General features: G+C 39.7%; 1 protein-coding gene across 1 annotated transcript; it reads right to left on the bottom strand.

Moving 5' to 3' along the window:
* Positions 1-12444: 12444 nt before the first annotated feature.
* On the bottom strand, positions 12445-21350 carry LOC139454824 (uncharacterized). The gene is made up of 3 exons (XM_071236447.1): positions 21212-21350; positions 18116-18724; positions 12445-12557 (listed from the first exon to the last, which is right to left on the bottom strand). The coding sequence occupies exons 1-3, from the start codon at positions 21348-21350 to the stop codon at positions 12445-12447; spliced, it is 861 nt and encodes a 286-aa protein (XP_071092548.1).
* Between the last annotated feature and the right edge of the window lie 1823 nt (positions 21351-23173).

Raw genomic sequence — 23173 nt, 5'->3', positions numbered from 1 at the left:
AGAGCTACTGCAGACATTATATATTAGAGCTTACCCCTTTGCAATGTATTACTACCGCTAGACAGATCGAGGGTCCCTATGAGCGTGAAGGCACCCAACCCATTTCTCGACTTTCAATTTGATTTAACATGAAGGGATACGCGTGGTGAAATGAAGTCACCAAAACTATCTGGATATATATCGGGACTTACGTTGGATGTTCCGGTTGTGCCATCAGTGCCCCATTCGAGGCGTATTTTGTGGCACTGTTTCATACACGACCAGATCACTCAAAGTAAACAACTCTGATACAAATCTTTTGACAACTCCGTGAAAGTGTGTCTGACTTCTGATTTTGTGGCCCAGAACATCCCAAATGCGAACAATAACATGCCCTAGCATAAATCACGGTTGTCTTTTCTTATTCCGATGGTGACCTCCCCTAGTTCAAAGCTGTCACTGACATGCAAACAGACTTGAGTTTGTTGGTTTTAACGTCTTCAGTATCGGGTCGTACAGTTAACATGAATGTCTTTCAGATTTCCCTCTTCCAAAATGGCAGGACAGGATATAAATTCAGCTGAAAGATAAAGGAATATTCAGTGAATATTCAAGGAATTTTGATTGCACCGCCAGGAACTCCGATCGCGCGAGTGACCGACTGTTTGTCCGATATTTAAAGCGCAGCGCTAACTGACTTTTCATATTTTCTTATAGGTGTCGTGCGTACTAACAACAGTGCCCTTGCATTTCCATAAGTTGAATAAATTCTTAAACTAAGATCTTGTGGGTTGTTGCTGTCATGTTTGCACACACAACACCAGGAAAATGTTGTTAATGTGTATGCATAGAAATATCAACAATGCCCATATTTGGCCATATTTCATTATTCATGTGCAACCAGATTTGCAACCGGTTTCAGTTTGATCTGCCAAGGAAAGAAACTTTTTATGTTTTTACACTTAAATACATATTTTGACGTGGATAATAAATAAAATAGCACACTCATTTTCGTTAGATAACATTTTTTTTACAAAACAAGTGGACATTCTACGGTATCTGACCGAGCGAAAGCGACGTCAGATACCAAAGAAAGTTCAAGAGTTTCGTAAAAAAAATGGTTCCTAACGAGAACGAGCTTAGTATTCTGTATTTATGTTTGTATTGAGAGGTATTTCAATCCGCTACAGATAAATGAACAAGGGGAGGTCACTCTGTACATGTGGCGGTCACATCATCAGTAACCCATCAACAATGATTCATCTTTCCCTGAGGCTGCTGCTCTCCTGGTTGATGAAGATATGGATACATACCCACCTGCATAAATTATATAAATATAGCAATATCACAAGAGCGATTTAGGCAATAGTTTTTTCCTTGCAGCTTTGTCTTGTCACCTGGCTTGGAAGACTTAAAGATTCACCACGTGACCACATACGGAGTGCACACCGAGAAGGAACAACGCCTTGCTAACAGCAGAGGCGACACTTGCGTTCCGCAAATATTATCATTATGTATATTATTTGAGAAACAAATATGTAGAAGGGAATACCTGCGTCCTTCGTGTAACATGTTACAAAAAACATGGATTCATATTTGTATTTATCCTTGAAAAAATATATAAATGACTTTATAACTTTTCAACTGATGTTCTTTTCTGAAACAGGAAATCCTTGTTATTTTGGGTCCGCATATCATTGCACGATCATAACAGCGGAGGTCCGGGGTTCTATCCCCGACACGTCATACCAAAAAACGTTAAAAGATGATACTTGTTGTTACCATGCCTTGCCCCTGGCTTTGAAGACTTAAATGTTCACGAGGTGACTCTACACGGAGTGTACGCCGAGAAGGAACAATGCCTTGCTAACAGCAGAGGCAACACTTGCATTCAGCAAATATGGTAATTATGGATATTATTTGAGAAAGAAATATGTAGCAAGGAATACCTGCGTCCTTCGTCTAACATGTTACAAAAAAACATGTATTCATATTTGTATTTATCCTTGAAAAAATATATAATTGACTCTATAACTTTTCAATTGATGTTCCGTTCTGAAACTGGAAATCGTTGATACAATGGGTCCGCATATCATTGCACGATCATAACAGTTCCAACAGGCAATACAAGCTGATGTGTGTGTTTAACATTCACCAAGACCGCCTCCATGGTCTAGTGGAGAGCGAAAGGTTCGGGGTTCGATCCCCGGACGCGTCATACCAAAAAACGTTAAAAGATGATACGTGTTGTTACCCTGCCTGGCGCCCGGCATTTAAGACGCTAAAACAAGGACTGGTCGGCTTGAAGTCAGTATACTGTGTCTCGGTGGGGTATTCATGGTAAACTGCAGCATGGTATCTCAGTGGGGTATCACTATAAAATCGGCATTAGTTCGGACTACTTCAAGCAGGCACACACACACACACACACACACACACACACACACACACACACACACACACACACACACACACACACACACACACACACACACACACACACACACACACACACACACACACACACACACACAAATGCATGCACGACGTTATATAAGTAAAATACTCTTGAACACGACGTCAAACCTCACCTCACATACACTTAAGTACGTATATGCGCAACTATTTGTCAGGGCCACCTAAATATGTTAAACAAAACAAAACTACTTCATCAATATACAACGTTTATTCTTGTAATGCATGCACATCGCATAATTCAGATGCCGGATTCTGGGCCGCCTGTGGTATCCCGCCATCGCTGAAATACACAAGTTGTGGTTATTACAAAATGAACACACCAAATGCCAGTATAACACTATTTGTCGTCACGTCATATGTCAGATTTCAAGTCCTCGTCTATCATATTGTAACGAGAGATAGGATAATGGATTGCTATAATGCCTCGCAATTCACTCTGCATATCCACTACCCATGCCCCTGCATATCCACTATCATTGCTTCTGCATATTCTCTATCAATGCCCCTGCATATCCATTATCCATGCCCTGCATAGCAACTATCCCTGCCACTGCATATCCACTATCCATACCCCTGCATATCCACTATCATTGCCTCTGCATATTCACTATCCATACCTCTTTCCACTGTAGTGACTTCGAATACCAAATTATCAACAAATATATTCCTTGGTCCATCTTCGTGATGTGAGGTCACTTGGTCACTGAATTTCCAGCATGAGTGAGTGAGTATGGTTTTACGCCGCTTTTATCAATATTCCAGCAATATCACGGCGGGGGACAACGTGAATAGGCTTCACACATTGTATCCACGTCGGGAATCGAACCCGGGTCTTCGGGATGACGAGCGAACGCTTTAACCACGAGGCTAACCCCCGCGCCTAGGAAAGTATAAGGATTATTTAAGCTACAAATGGAAACAGTTGTAGGAATAATACTGACCTTTTTCAAACTTCTACATTTGTATTCAGCTTATTGTATTGTGAGATTGTTAGATAATAACAACGAGTGTTTATAAGCATCGGTTCTAAATATATGAACTCATCACGAACCTGTTGACTTATGTGGTATTGACCGAGGATAGCTTGACAGTGCAAGGTCAATTTAAATGGATTGTGCGATGTATTAATAATAATGTTATGAATATTTTCAATACCTTATGGTTAATAGTTCTTCTGTGTGGGGTATTTTGGGTAGTACGGATATCCTGTCGGGTAGTACGGGTAGTGGCCTGGGTAGCTACCATCATCATAGGATGGTACAGATCGTCGGTACCCTGGTCAAGGTAAAACAAGATGTTATAATTATGTCAGATACATCATGAAGACAATGGCAGGCTGTCTTAGTTAAAACACGTGTGTGTTGTGATATTAGATAATTCATTGGGAAGAGACGGAAATATTACATCGACACTATTGACACATAATTGTAGCCATATGAAATATTAGAATTAATATTATAGAAAGTTTATTTTATAAACGTTACATGTGGCACTGATTACTTACTTTCATGTAATCATGGGATATAAATGATTGCAATATAAATAGATATTGTATTAACATTCCCGAAAGAAATACGGGATTTTTAAGACCGAATTCCATAATGTAACAAATGATATATTTGGGATGACACTTTTTCAGTAAAGTAAAGATTCTAGTACTGTTGGTGGTTTGGTCCCATCCAGGATTCGAACCCACACTGCCAGAGTGAGGCACCTAATCACCAGCACACAATGTCAACTTCCACAAAAAACGAAAGTCCGACAACTGGTAGGCAAGCCAGGGATGGGACTCAACCCCAAAAAGTACTAGAATCTGTACTCTACTTAGAAAGTGTTATCCCAAACATAACCTTTGTTACATTTGATCATTTTTTAAATGGCATTGTGTACTAGTATTCACACGAACTCCATACTATTATGATATGATATGAAGAAGAACTATTTGTCAGGGCCACCTAAATATGTTAAACAAAACAAAACTACTTCATCAATATACAACGTTTATTCTTGTAATGCATGCACATCGCATAATTCAGATGCCGGATTCTGGGCCGCCTGTGGTATCCCGCCATCGCTGAAATACACAAGTTGTGGTTATTACAAAATGAACACACCAAATGCCAGTATAACACTATTTGTCGTCACGTCATATGTCAGATTTCAAGTCCTCGTCTATCATATTGTAACGAGAGATAGGATAATGGATTGCTATAATGCCTCGCAATTCACTCTGCATATCCACTACCCATGCCCCTGCATATCCACTATCATTGCTTCTGCATATTCTCTATCAATGCCCCTGCATATCCATTATCCATGCCCTGCATAGCAACTATCCCTGCCACTGCATATCCACTATCCATACCCCTGCATATCCACTATCATTGCCTCTGCATATTCACTATCCATACCTCTTTCCACTGTAGTGACTTCGAATACCAAATTATCAACAAATATATTCCTTGGTCCATCTTCGTGATGTGAGGTCACTTGGTCACTGAATTTCCAGCATGAGTGAGTGAGTATGGTTTTACGCCGCTTTTATCAATATTCCATCAATATCACGGCGGGGGACAACGTGAATAGGCTTCACACATTGTATCCACGTCGGGAATCAAACCCGGGTCTTCGGGATGACGAGCGAACGCTTTAACCACGAGGCTAACCCCCGCGCCTAGGAAAGTATAAGGATTATTTAAGCTACAAATGGAAACAGTTGTAGGAATAATACTGACTTTTTTCAAACTTCTACATTTGTATTCAGCTTATTGTATTGTGAGATTGTTAGATAATAACAACGAGTGTTTATAAGCATCGGTTCTAAATATATGAACTCATCACGAACCTGTTGACTTATGTGGTATTGACCGAGGATAGCTTGACAGTGCAAGGTCAATTTAAATGGATTGTGCGATGTATTAATAATAATGTTATGAATATTTTCAATACCTTATGGTTAATAGTTCTTCTGTGTGGGGTATTTTGGGTAGTACGGATATCCTGTCGGGTAGTACGGGTAGTGGCCTGGGTAGCTACCATCATCATAGGATGGTACAGATCGTCGGTACCCTGGTCAAGGTAAAACAAGATGTTATAATTATGTCAGATACATCATGAAGACAATGGCAGGCTGTCTTAGTTAAAACACGTGTGTGTTGTGATATTAGATAATTCATTGGGAAGAGACGGAAATATTACATCGACACTATTGACACATAATTGTAGCCATATGAAATATTAGAATTAATATTATAGAAAGTTTATTTTATAAACGTTACATGTGGCACTGATTACTTACTTTCATGTAATCATGGGATATAAATGATTGCAATATAAATAGATATTGTATTAACATTCCCGAAAGAAATACGGGATTTTTAAGACCGAATTCCATAATGTAACAAATGATATATTTGGGATGACACTTTTTCAGTAAAGTAAAGATTCTAGTACTGTTGGTGGTTTGGTCCCATCCAGGATTCGAACCCACACTGCCAGAGTGAGGCACCTAATCACCAGCACACAATGTCAACTTCCACAAAAAACGAAAGTCCGACAACTGGTAGGCAAGCCAGGGATGGGACTCAACCCCAAAAAGTACTAGAATCTGTACTCTACTTAGAAAGTGTTATCCCAAACATAACCTTTGTTACATCTGATCATTTTTTAAATGGCATTGTGTACTAGTATTCACACGAACTCCATACTATTATGATATGATATGAAGAAGAACTTGGAATATTTATTACTCACTTCTGTAATATCCTCCATACTTATCTGGAAGAAATCATATACAGTATACAGACAGGTGTATATATTTCAGTTCGTATACATTCAGCCATCAAAACATCATTGACTATGCACTAGTGGTAAGATGGCAGTGTAAAGGCATGGCGAACGATACATAGCTGATAATAAGTGTATTTGCCATCCAAAACAGGATCTTCCACAGGAGATATTTCTTGGGAAATATCTTCGATCATGACTGACATTATATAACAATACTTTGCAGACCTTTATAACGTCATCTGTTTCATGATGTCACAATCAAATGGCATCCCAAAACGTTCTGCCACTGTTTGTTTGTTTTTTGTTTAACACCGCACTCAGCAATATTCCAGTTATATGACGGCGGTCTGTTAATAATCGTGAGTTGTGGGAAAGTAGATAGTAGAGGGTAGTGGTGCCAGTTTCGTCGAATTCAGAAAATATGTGTATCCAATCGTCGTAGATCGATGCTCATGGTGTCAATCACTAGATTGTCTGGTCCAGGCTGCCGTCATATAGCTGGAATAGAGCGGCGTTAGGCAACAAAGAAAGAAACAAAGAAACTCTACTATCTCTCATATATACAGTTTCACCAGAATGGTGTTGAACTGGGTACGTCGTGGTAGTACTGACCTTGGTTGGGGTATCCAGGGTACCTCCCTCCGGGGTACACATCCGATTTCTGACCGCGGTACGGATACTGGTCGTACACAGCACCGGAACACACCAGCACGCATGCGCATATCAGGGCAACAGACAAGATGGATGCCATGGTTCAGATTCTGAAAGAGATGAATTATCTTTGGCTGTTTTCAAATGTTTTGACAAGACGATATACAACTTCGATATCATCTACACATTGTAGGTCGTAATACAAGATATTCTTTGTTAAGACCGCAACCGAATACAGAAGTTCAAAAGCAGACATCTAGATGAAACCACACCTTCTTAAGGTGGCTTTGCTATATAGGAAAGTTTATTTACAAAGCCCCAAACCCAAACAGATTATATTTGCATTTATCTAGCACTTGGATGTCAACATATATCAAAAGCTTCAAAGTTTGAACAGCGTAAATAAAGGTGCTTGTTTCTGACAAATTTCCTTGTATTACCATCTAGCTATACACCAATGTCGAAGTTGTTTGCAAATGAAAGAAGAAAAGACTCACCAGAAAGTCAGCAATCAGTCTGAAGAGAAAGATGTCAGTGTTCTGGAAAAGGCACGCGGGTCTTATATACACGTTGAACCGACCAGAAGTTTTTCAATGCATTATCTTATCATAAATTATTTGGCATCATGCGCCTACAGCCTGAAAAAGTATTTCGCTGGTCATGTCACGGTAGACTGCCCGGCGACAGGGACAGAAGATGGTGTTATAAGTTGTGAGGTCTTCCGCGATGGATTTTGTCAGCTGTCATTTCTTTTTTGATTGCTCACGTGAAACATGACAACACTATAAGGAAACACTCATAGGATGGTAGCTATCGTTTTCTGTACATCGGTTCTTCTACATATGATTGCGAAAAATCCTGTTCACTTCTTCACTCTCCTCCGATAGTATTGTTTCCGTTGGATTCCTGGTAGAATTGAACCCCGGTACCTGTGCATGCTGTCGATTTGTTTATTTGTTTGATTGTTTGTTGTTTAACGCCGTACTCAGCAATATGTCAGCTATATGACGGCCGTCTGGAAATATTCTAGTCTTGAATATTCAGAATATTGCTTAGCTCGGCGTAAACAGATCTTTAGCAACCCATGTATGCTCTAAAAGGCGACTTTGCTTGTCGTAAGAGGCGACTGATGGGATTGGGTGGTCAGACTCACTGACTTGGTTGACGCATGTTATCGATCCCAATTGCGTGGATCGATAATCATGATGTCAATCCCTGGATTGCCTGGTCCAGACCCGTTTATTTCCAGATGGCCGTCATAAAGCTGGAATATTGCTGAGTGCGGCGTAAAACAACAAACAAACTATTGCTATAGTTATTATTTATTGAAATCCATAAGAGATGATATTCAGTATGTGTATGAAGTACATGTCTAATTAATGACAACAGTTTTCATAATAAAGGACACATTTGCAACTATATGTCAATTCCCTTTACCACCACACATAAATGAGTGCATTAAATGCAGCTCAGCCGAATGCTGTACCTGACTTTGAGTTCACCATGTACGCTCGAATATGGCGGCGAGTTCCGCTACATTCAAATCATCAACATTCATCAAAATGTTTTTCTCTAATGTAGAAACAGCTGTATCACTGTCGAATTAGCAAGCTCATGAAATAAATATGAATTGCACTGTTTAGCCATGTAAATAAGATAAGAACGAGATAAAGCTTTCCTGGTCTATCAATTCCAACACTGTCACAGCCTTTCCTGGTGATAACTTAAGGTGACGAATAAAAGCTCGATGTCACTGATGTTTTTTGCATGATTGGGTGCAAACCAGCGTGTCATGACGTACCACATAAAATCGCTAACGAGGGACCACGCCTCACAATCTTGAGCTATGAGCTAGACGTTGTTATTGCAGCCAGCTGTGCAACTGATAGTGTTTACAGTAAGAAGATTACTGTATTTACTTGTTACATATTGCATGACAAATAGGCGAATTCGGTTTAACGTCACATTGGACAGTATTTCAGTCATATCTCGGTGTGTCAGCTTGTTTTGGGAGGAAGTGATCCAGGTCTTAGGAGTTGACATCTTTGGTGGAACCCATCACCACGGGTGTGGTGATGAAACAAGAAACATCATCAAGGCGAATCTGGTATCCATCCATCCATCAATCATGTTGTTTTCACAATATATTGTTACCATAGTAGTGGCCCGGTAGATAATACAGCAGGGGCCTGATAGTACTGAGTAATCTTTTACGTTCCTCGATAAGCCTCTGGGGTGTATAGTAAGCCAACGCCATGCGTTGTCGATGTGTGTGTGTCATTAGTTAGTAGCTATAGGTGCTCCCGTTCGATTCCCAAACCCCGGACAACCCATTGTGAATGCGACTTCACAATTGTTGGTACCTGCGTTAACTTGGTTGACCAATACCGGATTATATTAACAGATTGAATTCGGTTGACCAAAGTTGCCCACACCCACTCAAGCCCTGGGATGCAATACTCTGTGAAAGCCTCGTCAAAGCTAATTAGTCTTAGTGATTGATTCAGTCATGAATAAAAGCATTCAATGAATATAATTAACTAGGCATTGATAGTATAGATATATTCTAATGTGTGTTAGGGTAATTTACTTTCGAATATAGTTATATAAACTGTGAGACAAAAAGAACTATACCTCTCAGTTGATTTTTTCATCTGCTTTTTATATTCATTTGAACATATCTTAAGTTAGCGATATTATATAAAATGGACTGTACTGTACTAGTCAAAGAGTACTTTGAACATAATTTGATTTAAAACTTCTAAAAATATATTCAAAATCCGCCAAATACACAACTGCTGATGGGTGTCTTAGACATCTTATTAACATAATAAATTGTCCCTTCTTTTCTCCAACATTTCAAACATGTGGTCGTGTGGTTGCCAATCCATTTCTTACCCCGGTGAATTGTATTTTAACAAAATTATCCAACCTCAGATTACTTTTTACAAAATGTTGCAGGAATGAGTGATGCTTAAACAAAACTAATCAAATTTAACTACGTTTCTTTCAATTTTAAATTACATGAAATAAACCAACATTGGTATACTTTCTTTAACCTCTCAGTTTAAATCCTTTAGAATCAACGTTGACGCCCAGAAACTTCCTACATTGTAACCATATCAGGAATCATGTCTGGCTCAATAATCATACTGTTGTAGTGTTATAACAATGATTATTACCCTCGTGGTTGAGATCCAGGTGGTAAGATACTAAATCCGTACATCACACGTGTATCGTACAAGGTTGACATCGTTTTATTCGTTTTGATTGGATAACCCTTGACCTCTGTCACACTGGAACTACTTTTTTCATTCATAAAAAAAATCACGAGACGTCATTCTATTTGCAACTACAATGCAGAATTGAAGAAATGAGAGACATTTACACACACTTTATTAAACCAAACAAGATAGTCACACGCATCAAATTCGCTTTGCATTCTATATTAGTTATGCATAGAGCTACTACAGACTTTATATAATAGAGCTTATCCATTTGCAATGTATTACTACCGATCGGTAGATCGAGGGTCCCTATGAGCGTGAAGGCACCCAACCAATTTCTCGACTTTCAATTTTATTTAACATTTAGGGATATGCGTGGATAAATGACGTCAGTTTTAACTATCTGGATATATATCGGGACTTACGTTGGATGCTCACATCGACTCAGGACCACACATTCATGAGATGTATGTGATTATCTTACGTATGTAATAATGGCTACATGTCTACAGCATATCAAACGTGCACATACATATCAACATCAACCAGTCTCGATTATCTGACGGAACAGTTTCCACTGTGTGTAAATAAATTATATAAATATAGCAATATTACAAGAGCGATTAAGGCTAAATTCATTTCCTTGCAGCTTTGTCTTGTCACCTGGCTTTGAAGATTTAAATGTTCACCAGGTGACACCACACGGAGTGCACGCCAAAAAGGAGCAATGTCTTGCTTACAGCAGAGGCGACACTTGCGTTCCGCAAATATGGTAATTATGAATATTATTTGAGGAATAAATATATAGCAGGGAATACCTGCGTCCTTTGTGTAACATGTTACAAAAAACATGTATTCATATTTGTATTTATCCTTGAAAAAATATATAATTGACTCTATAACTTTTCCATTGATGTTCCGTTCTGAAACTGGAAATCTTTGCTACAATGGGTCCACATATCATTGCACGATCATAACAGTTCCAACAGGCAATACAAGCTGATGTGTGTGTTTGACTTTCACTAAGACCGCCTCCATGGTCTAGTGGAGAGCGGAAGGTTCGGGGTTCGATCCCTGGACACGTCATACCAAAACACGTTAAAAGATGGTACTTGTTGTTACCCTGCCTGGTGCTTGAAGTCAGTATACTGTGTCTGAGTGGGGTATTCATGTTTAACTGCGGCATGGTATCTCAATGGGCTAGCACTATGAAATCGGCATTAGTCCAGACAGGTTCAAGCAGGCACACACGCACAAATGCATGCACGTCGTTATATAAGTATAATAATCTTGAACACGACGTTAAACCTCACCTGACATACACTAAAGTACGTATATGCACAACTATTTGTAACAGCCATCTAAATATGTTAAACAAAACAAAACTACTTATAAAACATACAACGTTTATTTCTTGTAATACGTGCACATTGCATAGTTCAGATGCCGGATTCTGGGCTGCCTGTGGTACCCCGCCATTTCTGAAATACACAAGATCTTGGTTATTACAAAATGAACACACCAAATGCCAGTATTACACTATTTGTCGTCACGTCATATGTCAGACTTCAAGTCCTCGTCTATCATATTGTAACGAGCGATAGGATAATGGATTGGTCTAAGGCCTCGCGATTCACTCTGCATATCCACAATCCATACCTCTTTCCACTGTAGTGACTTCAAATAGCCAATTAGCAACAAATATATTCCTTTGTCCATCTTCGTGATTTGAGGTCACTTGGTCACTGAGTTTCCAGCATTAAGCTGACAATTTACCTACTCACCCAAATAAGACTACCTCTGTCTGTCTGGAGACTCTACCGACTTGTAAATTCACAAACAGTTTCTTAATACGTAAGTTTGAGATGACGGATTGAGTCATACAAAGGAAAGTATAAGTGAGTGAGTATGGTTTTACGCCGCTTTTATCAATATTCTAGCAATCACGGCGGGGGACACCGGAAATGGGCTTCACACATTGTACCCATGTCGGGAATCGAACCTAGGTCTTCGGCGTGAAGAGTGAACGCTTTAACCACAAGGCTTACTCCCGCCCCAAGGAAAGGATAATTTGAACTATGTATGGAAACTGTTGTAGGAATAATATTGACTTCTTTCAAACTGTTCTACATTTGTATTCAGCTAATTGTTAGATAATAATAACGAATGTTAATAAACATCGGTTCTAAATATATGAACTCATCATGAACATGTTGACTTATTTGGTATTGACCGAGGAACACTCGACAGTGCAAGGCCAATTTAAATGGCTTGTGCAATGTATTATTATAATACTATTAATATTTTCAATACCTTATGGTTAATAGTCCTTCTGTGTGGGGTATTTTGGGTAGTACGGGTATCCTGTCGGGTAGTACGGGTAGTGTCTTGGGTAGCTACCATCATCATAGGATGGTACAGATCGTCGGTACCCTGGTCAAGGTAAAGCAAGATGTTATAATTATGTCAGATACATCATGAAGACAATGACAGGATGCCTTAGTTAAAACACGTGTGTGTTGTGATATTAGATAATTCATTGGGAAGAGACGGAAATATTACATCGACACTATTGACATAATTGTATCCATATAATATTATAGAAAGTTTATTTTATAAAATTTACATGTGGCACTGATTACTTACTTTCATGTAATCCCGTTTGCAAGAGATAATGTTTGTGATATAAATGATTGCAATATAAATAAACATTGTATTTAAATTTACGAAAAGATACATGATTTTTAAGACCAAATTCCATTATATAACAAATATTATATTTGGGATGACACTTTTTCTGTAAAGTACAGATTCCTGTACTTTTGTGGGTTGAGTCCCATCCAGAATTCGAACCCAAACTGCCAGAGTGAGGCACCTAATCACCAGAACACAATGTCAGCTTCCACAAAAACGAAAGTCCGACAACTGGCAGGCAAGCCAGGGATGGGACTCAACCAAAAAACTTTACTTAGAAAGTCTTATCCCAAACATAACTTTTGTTTTATTTGACCATTTTTTAAATGGCATTGTGTACTAGTATTCACACAAACTCCATACTATTATGATATGATATGAAGAAGAACTTGGAATATATATTACTCACTTCTGTAATATCCTCCATACTTATCTGGAAGAAATCATATACAGTTTAGAGGTGTATATATTTCAGTTCGCATACATTCAGCCATCAAAACATCATTGAGTGAGTGAGTGAGTTTAATTAAAGTCACGTCGGCAATATTTCAGCCATAATGTGACTTGAAAGAGTTGGACAAGATTAATAAAAAACTGTCGACGAAGGACAGTAGAATAACTAGCAATATATCACAGATTGACTTAAAACTAGTTGTAGAACATTAAAACTATTTGAACAGTTGGATACGACACAATATAAAAATGGGGCTATAGATCACCAGCAACAAGGTTAAGGTCACCATACTAGGGACCAAGGGGACTTACTGTACCTCTGCTGCCTGCATGGTTCCCCAGCAGGATTTACACCTTTACCCAAGTTACCGGTGATTGGTGCAAGTTTAGCCAGAGATTAAAATCAACAAATATTCTGCAGTTAAAATAGAGGTAGATATAAATATACATTGAAAGAGGTGGTCTTACATACCCTCTCTGGGGGACAATAATTTTACGCTACGTCAACCCCCGTCAAGGGCATAGCCACGAACAATCTCTGTTAATAATCATACACTACCGATTCATAAAATACATTTCAAAATTTGTGAACTAGTTCAATATCTTTTAAAAAGTTAAGGATTAAATATGAATTAACATTGTTAAAAAGGTCCTTAACTGTTTTGACACTGAAATATTGATCCCTTGTGATGGAAAAATCGATACAGTCAAGCAGGACATGCCTGACTGTGATTCTTTCATCACAAGGGATGCAAAACGGAGGATCCTCACCTTTCAATAGATAATCATGAGTATATCTGCTGTGGCCAATACGACATCGTCGCATAACGACCTCATCAAATCTGGACTGACAACCCAAGTAGGTGTAACCAATATTGGGTTGAATGGCATGTAATTTATTGTCTACTTGGGTGTCCCACTTCTGTTGCATTAGATCACGGATGTAAGATCTTATTGCAGGTTTCAAATCACTATATGGTAGCAGAAGTGGTGTCACAGACTTGTTGAGCGCCGCCTTTGCAGCAGCATCGGCCATGGTATTTCCAGTTATGCCCACATGGCTCGGCAACCAACAAAATACGATGTCGCATTGGCCAGTTGAAAGATCATTGTATAGTTCTAAAATATGTAAAATAATCGGATGAGTAGAAGATACCTTAGTTAACGCCTGAAGACAAGAAAGAGAATCCGAAAAAATGATGAACTGTTTACATGAAGACTGTCGTTGAATATATACCAAGGCTGTAAGGATAGCATTGGCCTCAGCAGTGAAAATAGAGCTATTGTCTGGTATTCTAGACGATATAATCTTGGATCCAACGACAGTGGCACTTGCTACTTTGCCACAGTCCTTGGATCCATCAGTAAAAATTGAACGGTGAGTGTCATATTTGCTTCTCAGTTGTAAATATTCCTGTTGATATACTAGTTGATTTGTGTCAGATTTTAGAAAGCGTGTCAGTGAAATGTCTACTTCTGGCCTCACCAACTGCCAGGGAGGAGTAGACAAAAGCCGGGAAGGAGAGATAAGATCCAGATCTAGATTTGCATTAGTAATATGGGATTTGAGCCGGATTCCAAGTGGAGGGATCAGTTTCGGTTTCTTCTGAAATAGATTTTCATACAGGGGATAGAAAACGGAGTCATAAGCAGGATTAGAGGGGTTCGAACGTAATTTAGTAACATATTGAAGAGACAATTTAATACGGCGGTGTTTTAAGGAAGGTTCATCAGCCTCGACATAGAGGCTGTCAACCGGAGAAGTTCGAAAAGCACCAAGACAAAGTCTTAATCCTTGATGGTGGATTAAATCCAGTTTTTTTAAATTACTCTTACAAGCTCCAGCATACACAATGGAGCCATAGTCCAGCTTAGAGCGAATAAGAGATCTGTATAAGTGAAGAAGGGTTTTCTGATCCCCTCCCCACTTTGAGTTTGAGACGACTTTTAGCAAATCTAAGGCCTTCAGGCATTTTGTCTTTAGATATTTAATATGTGGCAAAAAAGTTAGATGATGGTCGAAAATTAATCCTAAAAATTTGGCTTCTTTTACAATCTTGATTGGAGTGCCATCTAAAAAGAGTTCAGGATCTTTATGAGGTTTATATTTCCGACAAAAATGTATACAATTGGTCTTGGTCTGTGAGAACTTAAAGCCATTCTCAAGACACCATTTATGAATTTTATTAAGACACAACTGTAATTGGCGTTCAATAGTACGCATATTTTTACCACGACATGAGATATTAAAATCATCCACAAACAAAGACCCATCAATTGAGTCATTTAATACTTTAGATAAACTATTTATTTTTATGCTAAACAATGTAACAGACAAAATACTGCCTTGTGGAACCCCCTGATCCTGATTATAATGATCAGACAGGGTTGATCCAACACGAACTTGAAATTGTCTGTCCGTTAAAAACTGCGATATAAAATGAGGCAAACGGCCTCTGAAACCGAAGTCGTGTAAATCTTTTAAAATACCATGTTTCCATGTTGTATCATAAGCTTTTTCAAGATCAAAAAAGATTGATACAGCATGCTGGCTATTTACAATGGAATTTTTAATGAATGATTCTAAACGAACCAGATGGTCAATAGTACTTCGATTTTTGCGGAAACCACATTGAATATTGGTAATAAGATTATTGGTTTCTAAAAACCATACTAAACGGTTATTGACCATGCGTTCCATGGTTTTACAAACGCAGCTAGTTAACGAAATAGGTCGATAGTTAGATGGATCAGTATGATCCCGACCAGGTTTCGGTATAGGGATAACAATGGCATTGTGCCAGGAAGGAGGAAAGTGTCCAGTTGTCCAAATATGATCAAAAATATTTAGAAGTGTTTCTAGACATGGATTGGGTAAATGTTTAAGGAGCTGATAGTGGATATTATCAGCTCCTGTTGCGGTATCACGAGCTTGCGTTAGGGCAGTATTGAGCTCATGTAGTGAAAATACTTCATTGTAGTCTTCACCATTATCCGAATTAAAGTTAATAGTTTTCTTTTCTTGTTGATTTTTATATTTCTGAAATTTGGGATTATAATTGGCTGATGAAGAGTGTTTGGCTAAAGTTTCACCCAACTTATTTGCGATGTCTACTTTGTCAGTAAGTAGACCATGACCATCTTTAAGATGATGAACGCCAGAATTTGAACCCTTCCCTTTGATTCTTTGTACCATGTTCCACACCTTTGTCATTGGTGTACGGGAATTAATCTTTGATACAAAGTTTCTCCAAGACTGTCGCCGATTTTGTTTGAACGTACGTCGAGCCTTGGCACCATTTATTTTTACATTATTGAAATTGTGAACTGTAGGGTGACGGCGAAAGTATTTTTCAGCCTTCCTCCTATTCTTCCTAGCCTGTTTGCAATCATCTGTAAACCATGGTTTACGAATGTGTGGTTTAACAGAGGACTTAGGAATAGTTACATCAGCAATATTATTCAGCGTGTCCGTGAATAACTGAAGAGGATCAGGGACGTTAATGAAAATGTCAGATGTCAATTTGTCAGTACAAAGTGTCTGAAATAATGGCCAGTTGGCCCTTTTAAAATTCCACCTTGACACAGGTGGCTCATTATTCGGGTTAATAGCAGAAAGTATCGTTGGGAAATGGTCGCTTCCACATAAATCATTGTGGACTGACCACTCAAATTCGTTATATACATTTGGATCTGTGAGTGACAAATCAAGAGCAGAATAAGTTCCAGTAGCGGGATGTAGATATGTGTCTGATCCATCATTATATATGCACAAATTATTATTTAAAATGAAGTCTTCCAGGAGTTTCCCTTTGTTGTTTGTATCTCTGCTACCCCACAGAGGGTTATGCCCATTCAGGTCACCCATAATGACACAGGGTCTTGGGAGCTGATCAAACAAATCCTGAAGATCAGACTGCTGAAGAGGAGACGATGGTGAAATGTATATAGAGCAAAGTGTAAAAGTTATATGTAAAGACAGACGGACAGCAACAGCTTGAAGGTTGCATTTAAGAGGGACGGGGCTATGGATGACATCCTGCCTCACCAAAATGGAAGCGCCACCTGTCGCCTTGTCACCTGGAGGTGAAAACGAATGATACGAATTGTACTGACGAAAATCAAATTTATCTGTATTTTTCAGGTAGGTTTCTTGTAAGCTAAAAGCTGATGGTTTAAAATCTTGTGATAATAACTGTAGATCATTGAAATTGTTCCTAAGTCCTCTGCAATTCCATTGTATTAAATTAGTGGCTCCACTCATGGAGGTTCAACTGGGAGACGTGAACGAGTAGAAGGAACATTCCCATGTACTGGGAGAGAAGGAGTGACCTCCATGGCCAATGGTTCATAAGAATTATGAACCGCTACAGGGCACGCGTCAGGAGAAGGCTCCTCCAAGTGCTGGAGTGCTCTGGCCTTTCTCCTCATTTGCTTTTTGGTCTGTTTTTTAGATAGATGGGCTTCGCCCTGAACTGATTCGATTTCCGTTATAATTTCTGGTTCAGTTGGTTGAATATGCAAAGGTTGCAAGTTTTCCGTTTGAGATGAAGACGTCATTGTTGATGGCTTATCCGGAGACAATTTAGGTGCGTCATCAATGATGATCTGGTCATTGTGGACCCAAGAGATTTCAGTTTGACAATGAGTGGATCTCATGGTGATTTTGTGACCTTGACTCGGAGAAGAGACTGCAGCTGAATATAATTTATTTGAAGTGGTCTGAGAGGGAACAAGGAGTTTTTTAGCATCAGAGTAGGAAATGTTATTTGTATGTTTGATTTTTAGTATTTTCGATTCATGATCGAAAATCGGGCATGATTTGGATGACGACAAGTGCTCACCGCTGCAGTTAGCACATTTGATCTCATTTGTGCACTCTGTGCCCTCATGAGGACCACTGCAACGGGAGCATCTTGTCTTGGCCGTGCAAGATTTGGCCCCGTGACCGAAGTGTTGACACTTAAAACACCGGAGTGGATTTGGAACATAAACCTCCACTCCGATGTTAAAGTATCCAGCTTTTATTGATGATGGAACAGTAGGTGTTGAAAATGTGAAAAGATATGTCTGAGTTTTTAATATATTTCCATCTTCTGTTTTGCGTGTGAATCGCTTGACAGCGGTGACACCCTGATGCTTAAGTTCTGCTGCAATCTCTTCTTCTGTCATTTCTGAAAGACATCGTGCTCGATCACGCACGATACCACGACTAGAATTCAATGTCCTGTGCACTGAGACAGCAACCTGCGTGTTAACAAACTGCTGGAGACCCAGCAAGTTGATAGATTGCTGTCTCCGTGCACATTCAACAAGTATGGAACCAGAACGAAGACGTGTAACGTTCTTCACTTCACCACAAGTACTTTGGATGCCCTTTGATATGGCAAACGGATTAAGTTTTAAAGGAGTTTCATCGACCGATGCGATAACAATGAATCGTGGCCAAGAATCTGCAACAATAGGCGAAACCTCATCGTCAGACGAAACAGAATCGACATGACGACGTTTGTTTGCTTTGAAAGAACCAGGGGATTTGTTGTGAGACATGGTGTGAGTATGTCATTCGACATCTCTGCTCCCCACCCGCCATCGAGTGTCAACAAGGACGATGCTGCAGAGGAAACCAATCTACAACACCAGGGTTACAAAGGTGTTATACTCAAGCAATATAAACATAGGTAGCTATTTTTGACAAACAGAATTTAAAGTCAGGCTGGTTCGGCCCTTGACAGTAATCTGAAGTCACATAGAACCTAGAGGTTGATATATAGCCAGATTGGCCCATGAGCCACCCCCTTCTGGCGTAAGACTCTAGGCAATTTTTCAATACAAAATTGATAATTCACACAAGTTATGTACGGCCAAGACCAAAATATACATAAAGATACAACACATGTGTGCATATACAATATTACGCACAGGGCCTGGCATGACCAGCCGATTGATAAGACCGGGCCCATCTTACCACCCGTCTAGGCGAAGTAAGGGTCAAAGTAGTGTGTTGGGCAAAGGAACACAGTTCCAGGAACCAGTGCCCTCAACTACCAGACTCCCGTCCTCCGCCGACACAGGGACGCAACCCACGGCAAACGGGCTGCCCACTTTGGTCGCCTCTTACGACCAGCAATGGGGTGCTGTGGAAATATTCTACCCCGGTTCCACACGGGGGAAGAGCTATTAGCGCTACCCAGCACTCACCACGAGGAGGTTGCTCTTCACGAGTGCCAAAACATCATTGACTATGCACTAGTGGTAAGATGGCAGTGTAAAGGCATTGGCGAACGATAGCTGTATTAGCCATCCAAAACAGGATCTTCCACAGGAGATATCTCCGAGGATGACTGAAATTATATAGAAAAACTTTGCACACCTTTCTGACGTCATCTGTTTCATGATGTCACAATCAAATGGAATTCCAAAACGTTCTGCCACTGTTTGTTTGTTGTATAACACCGCACTCAGCAATATTCCAGCTATATGACGGCGGTCTGTAAATAATCGAGTCTGAAGCAGACAATCCAGTGATTGACATCATGAGCATCGATCCACGCAGTTGGGATCGATGACATGCATCAATCAAGTCAGCAAGCCTGACCACCCGATCCCGTTAGTCGCCTCTGACGACAAGCATAGTCGCCTTTTACGGCAAGCATGGGTTGCTGAACGTTCTGACACTGAAGCTTGTTAGCTGTACTTTTACACGCAAGGCCCTAGATATGTTTATTGGTGTTTACAAACTGAACAAGAGGCGCAAGAATGACTTGGGATGATAAATTGAATCTTACCCTCGAATGGTCATATAATAAAAGTATTAACACTCGTCCATAAAAGTTAAAAAGTCCCGATCGGCAAGGCACGGATGTTAAATATTTTTGATTTGTATTAAAATATATGATATTTATCGGCACTCGGGCGAGGTTCTGTTTGTGTGCGTCAAGTCTTTGAAATGTAATGTGACGAATTTTAACACACCCATCAATATAATTGAAGCATCATTTTCAATAATATCTATGCGAAAAGTGAAGAAACATCCCCGTAGTTCATAATACTATTGCAGTTTACCTTTAAGAACATATTTCAACTGGAAATCAAAACAATTAATCGATCCTCCAAATTATTGCTGTGTCAGTCAGCATAAGGATTTCAATATATCGTCATTTTTGTTAAATGGCTTTTCGTTAAGATTCATAGCTTATGTGTATATAACTTCCCCCATTTACTACTATAACTGTTGTATCGTGGATGCATACATGCCCAGATAAACCTTTAACCTTGTTTTCTGAATTCGATCAAAATCGCACCAGCACCCACTACTTTCTATTTTCCCACGACTATCTCTCTCTCTCGACCTGTGAAGATCCAGGCTAGAATAGGTCTTCAGCAACCCATGCTTGCCGTAAAAAGTGACTATGCTTGTCGTAAGAGGCGACTAACGGGATTGGGTGGTCAGGCTCGCTGACTTGGTTGATGCATGTCTTTGTATCCAATTAGCGTAGATCGGTGATTGTCAGGTCCAGACTCGATTATTTAGAGCCCACTGTCATAAAGCTGTCATATTGCTGAGAGGGGCGTTAGACAACAAAGCAAGAAACAAACTCTACTATCTCTCATATATACAGTTTCACCAGAATGGTGTTGAACTGGGTACGTCGTGGTAGTACTGACCTTGGTGGGGGTAGCTGCCGGTAGCTCAGAAGGAGACATCTTGATGAAACCACACCTTCTAAGGTGGCTTTGTTGTAAAGGTAAGTTCATTTACAAAGCCCCTACCCAAACATTACATTTGCTTTTAGCACTTGGATGTCAACATATATGAAAAGCTTCAGTAAAGTTTGAACAGCGCAAAGGGTGTTTCTTTGACAAATTGTCTAGTATTACCATCTAGCAATACACCCTTGTTAAAGGTGTTGAACTGGGTACGTCGTGGTAGTACTGACCTTGGTTGGGGTATCCAGGGTACCTCCCTCCGGGATACACATCCGATTTCTGACCGCGGTACGGATACTGGTCGTACACAGCACCGGAACACACCAGCACGCATGCGCATATCAGGGCAACAGACAAGATGGATGCCATGGTTCAGATTCTGAAAGAGATGAATTATCTTTAGCTGTTTTCAAATGTTTTGACAAGACGATATACAACTTCGATAGCATCTTCACATTGTAGATCATAATACAAGATATTCTTTGTTAAGACCGCAACCGAATACAGAAGTTCAAAAGCAGACATCTAGATGAAACCACACCTTCTTAGGGTGGCTTTGTTATATAGGTAAGTTCATTTACAAAGCCCCAAACTCAACAGATTATATTTGCATTAATCTAGCACTTGGATGTCAACATATATCAAAAGCTTCAAAGTTTGAACAGCGTAAATGAAGGTGCTTGTTTCTGACAAATTGTCTAGTATTACCATCTAGCTATACACCAATGTCGAAGTTGTTTGCTAAGGAAAGAAGAAAAGACTCACCAGAAAGTCAGCAAACAGTCTGAAGAGAAAGATGTCAGGGTTCTGGAAAAGGCACGCGGGTCTTATATACACGTTGAACCGACGAGACTTTTTTTCGATGCTGGTCATGTCACGGTAGACTGCCCAGCGACAGGGACAAAAGATGGTGCAATAAGTTGTGAGGTCTTCCGCCATGAATTTTTTCAGCTGTCATTTCTGTTTTAATTTTTCACGTGAAACATGACAACACTATCAGAAAACACTCATGGGATGGTTGCTTTCGTTTTCTGTACATCGGTTCTGCTACATATGCTTGGGAAAAAGCCTGTTCACTTCTTCACTCTCATGCCATAGTATTGTTTCCGTTTGGTTCCTGATAGAATTGACCCCCGGTACCTGTGCATGCTGTGGATTTGTTTATTTGTTTGACTGTTTGTTGTTTAACGCCGTACTCAGCAATATGCCAGCTACATGATGGCCGTCTGGATATATTCGAGTCTGGAATTCATACTCGATTATTTCCAGACCGCCATCATATAGCTGAAAATATTGATGAGTGCAGCGTAAATAGGTCTTCAGCAACCCACGCTTGCTCTAAAAGGTGACTTTGCTTGTCGTAAGAGGGGACTGATGGGATTGGGTCTAACCAGGCTCGCTGACTTGGGTGATGCATGTTATCGATCCCAATTGCGTGGATCGATGCTCATGATGTCAATCACTGGATTGTCTGGTCCAGACTCGATTATTTCCAGACGGCCGTCACATATGTGGAATATTGCTGAGTGCGGCGTAAAACAACAAACAAACTATTACTATTGTTATTATTTATAGAATTCCATAAGAGATGATATTCAGTATGCGTATGAAGTACATTTCAAATTAATGGCAACAGTTTTCAGAATAAAGGACACATTTGCAACTTCGTATATGTCAATTCCCTTGACCACCACACACAAATGAGTGCATTAAATGCAGCTCAGCCGAATGCTGCACCTGACTTTGAGTTCACCTTGGACGCTCGAATATGGCAGCGAGTTCCGCTACATTCAAATCATGAACATTTATCAAAATGTTTTTCTCTAGTGTACAAAACTGCTGTATCACTGTCGAATTAGGAAGCTCAATGCATGAAAGAAATATGAATTGCACTGTTTAGGCATGTAAAGGACGAGAAAAGAAAACTTTCCTGGTCCATCAATTGCAACATTGTTACAGTCTTTCCTGGTGATAATTTACAAGTGATGAATATTGCATGAAAAATAAGTGAATTTGGTTTAACGTCACATTAGACAGTATTTCAGTCAAATCTCGGTGTGTCAGCTTGATTTGGGAGGGAGTGATCCAGGTCTTAGGAGTTGACATCTTTGGTGAAACCCATCACCACGGGTGTGGTGATGAACAATAAAATATCATCATGGCGCATCTGGGATCCATCCATCAATCAATCA

The sequence above is a fragment of the Haliotis cracherodii genome, unplaced genomic scaffold, assembly GCF_022045235.1.
Source record: "Haliotis cracherodii isolate W230 unplaced genomic scaffold, xgHalCrac1.p SCAF_11, whole genome shotgun sequence".
Lineage (NCBI taxonomy): Eukaryota > Metazoa > Mollusca > Gastropoda > Lepetellida > Haliotidae > Haliotis > Haliotis cracherodii.
The sequence above is the reverse complement of the archived record's forward strand: the minus strand, read 5'-3'. Positions and strand labels throughout refer to the sequence as shown.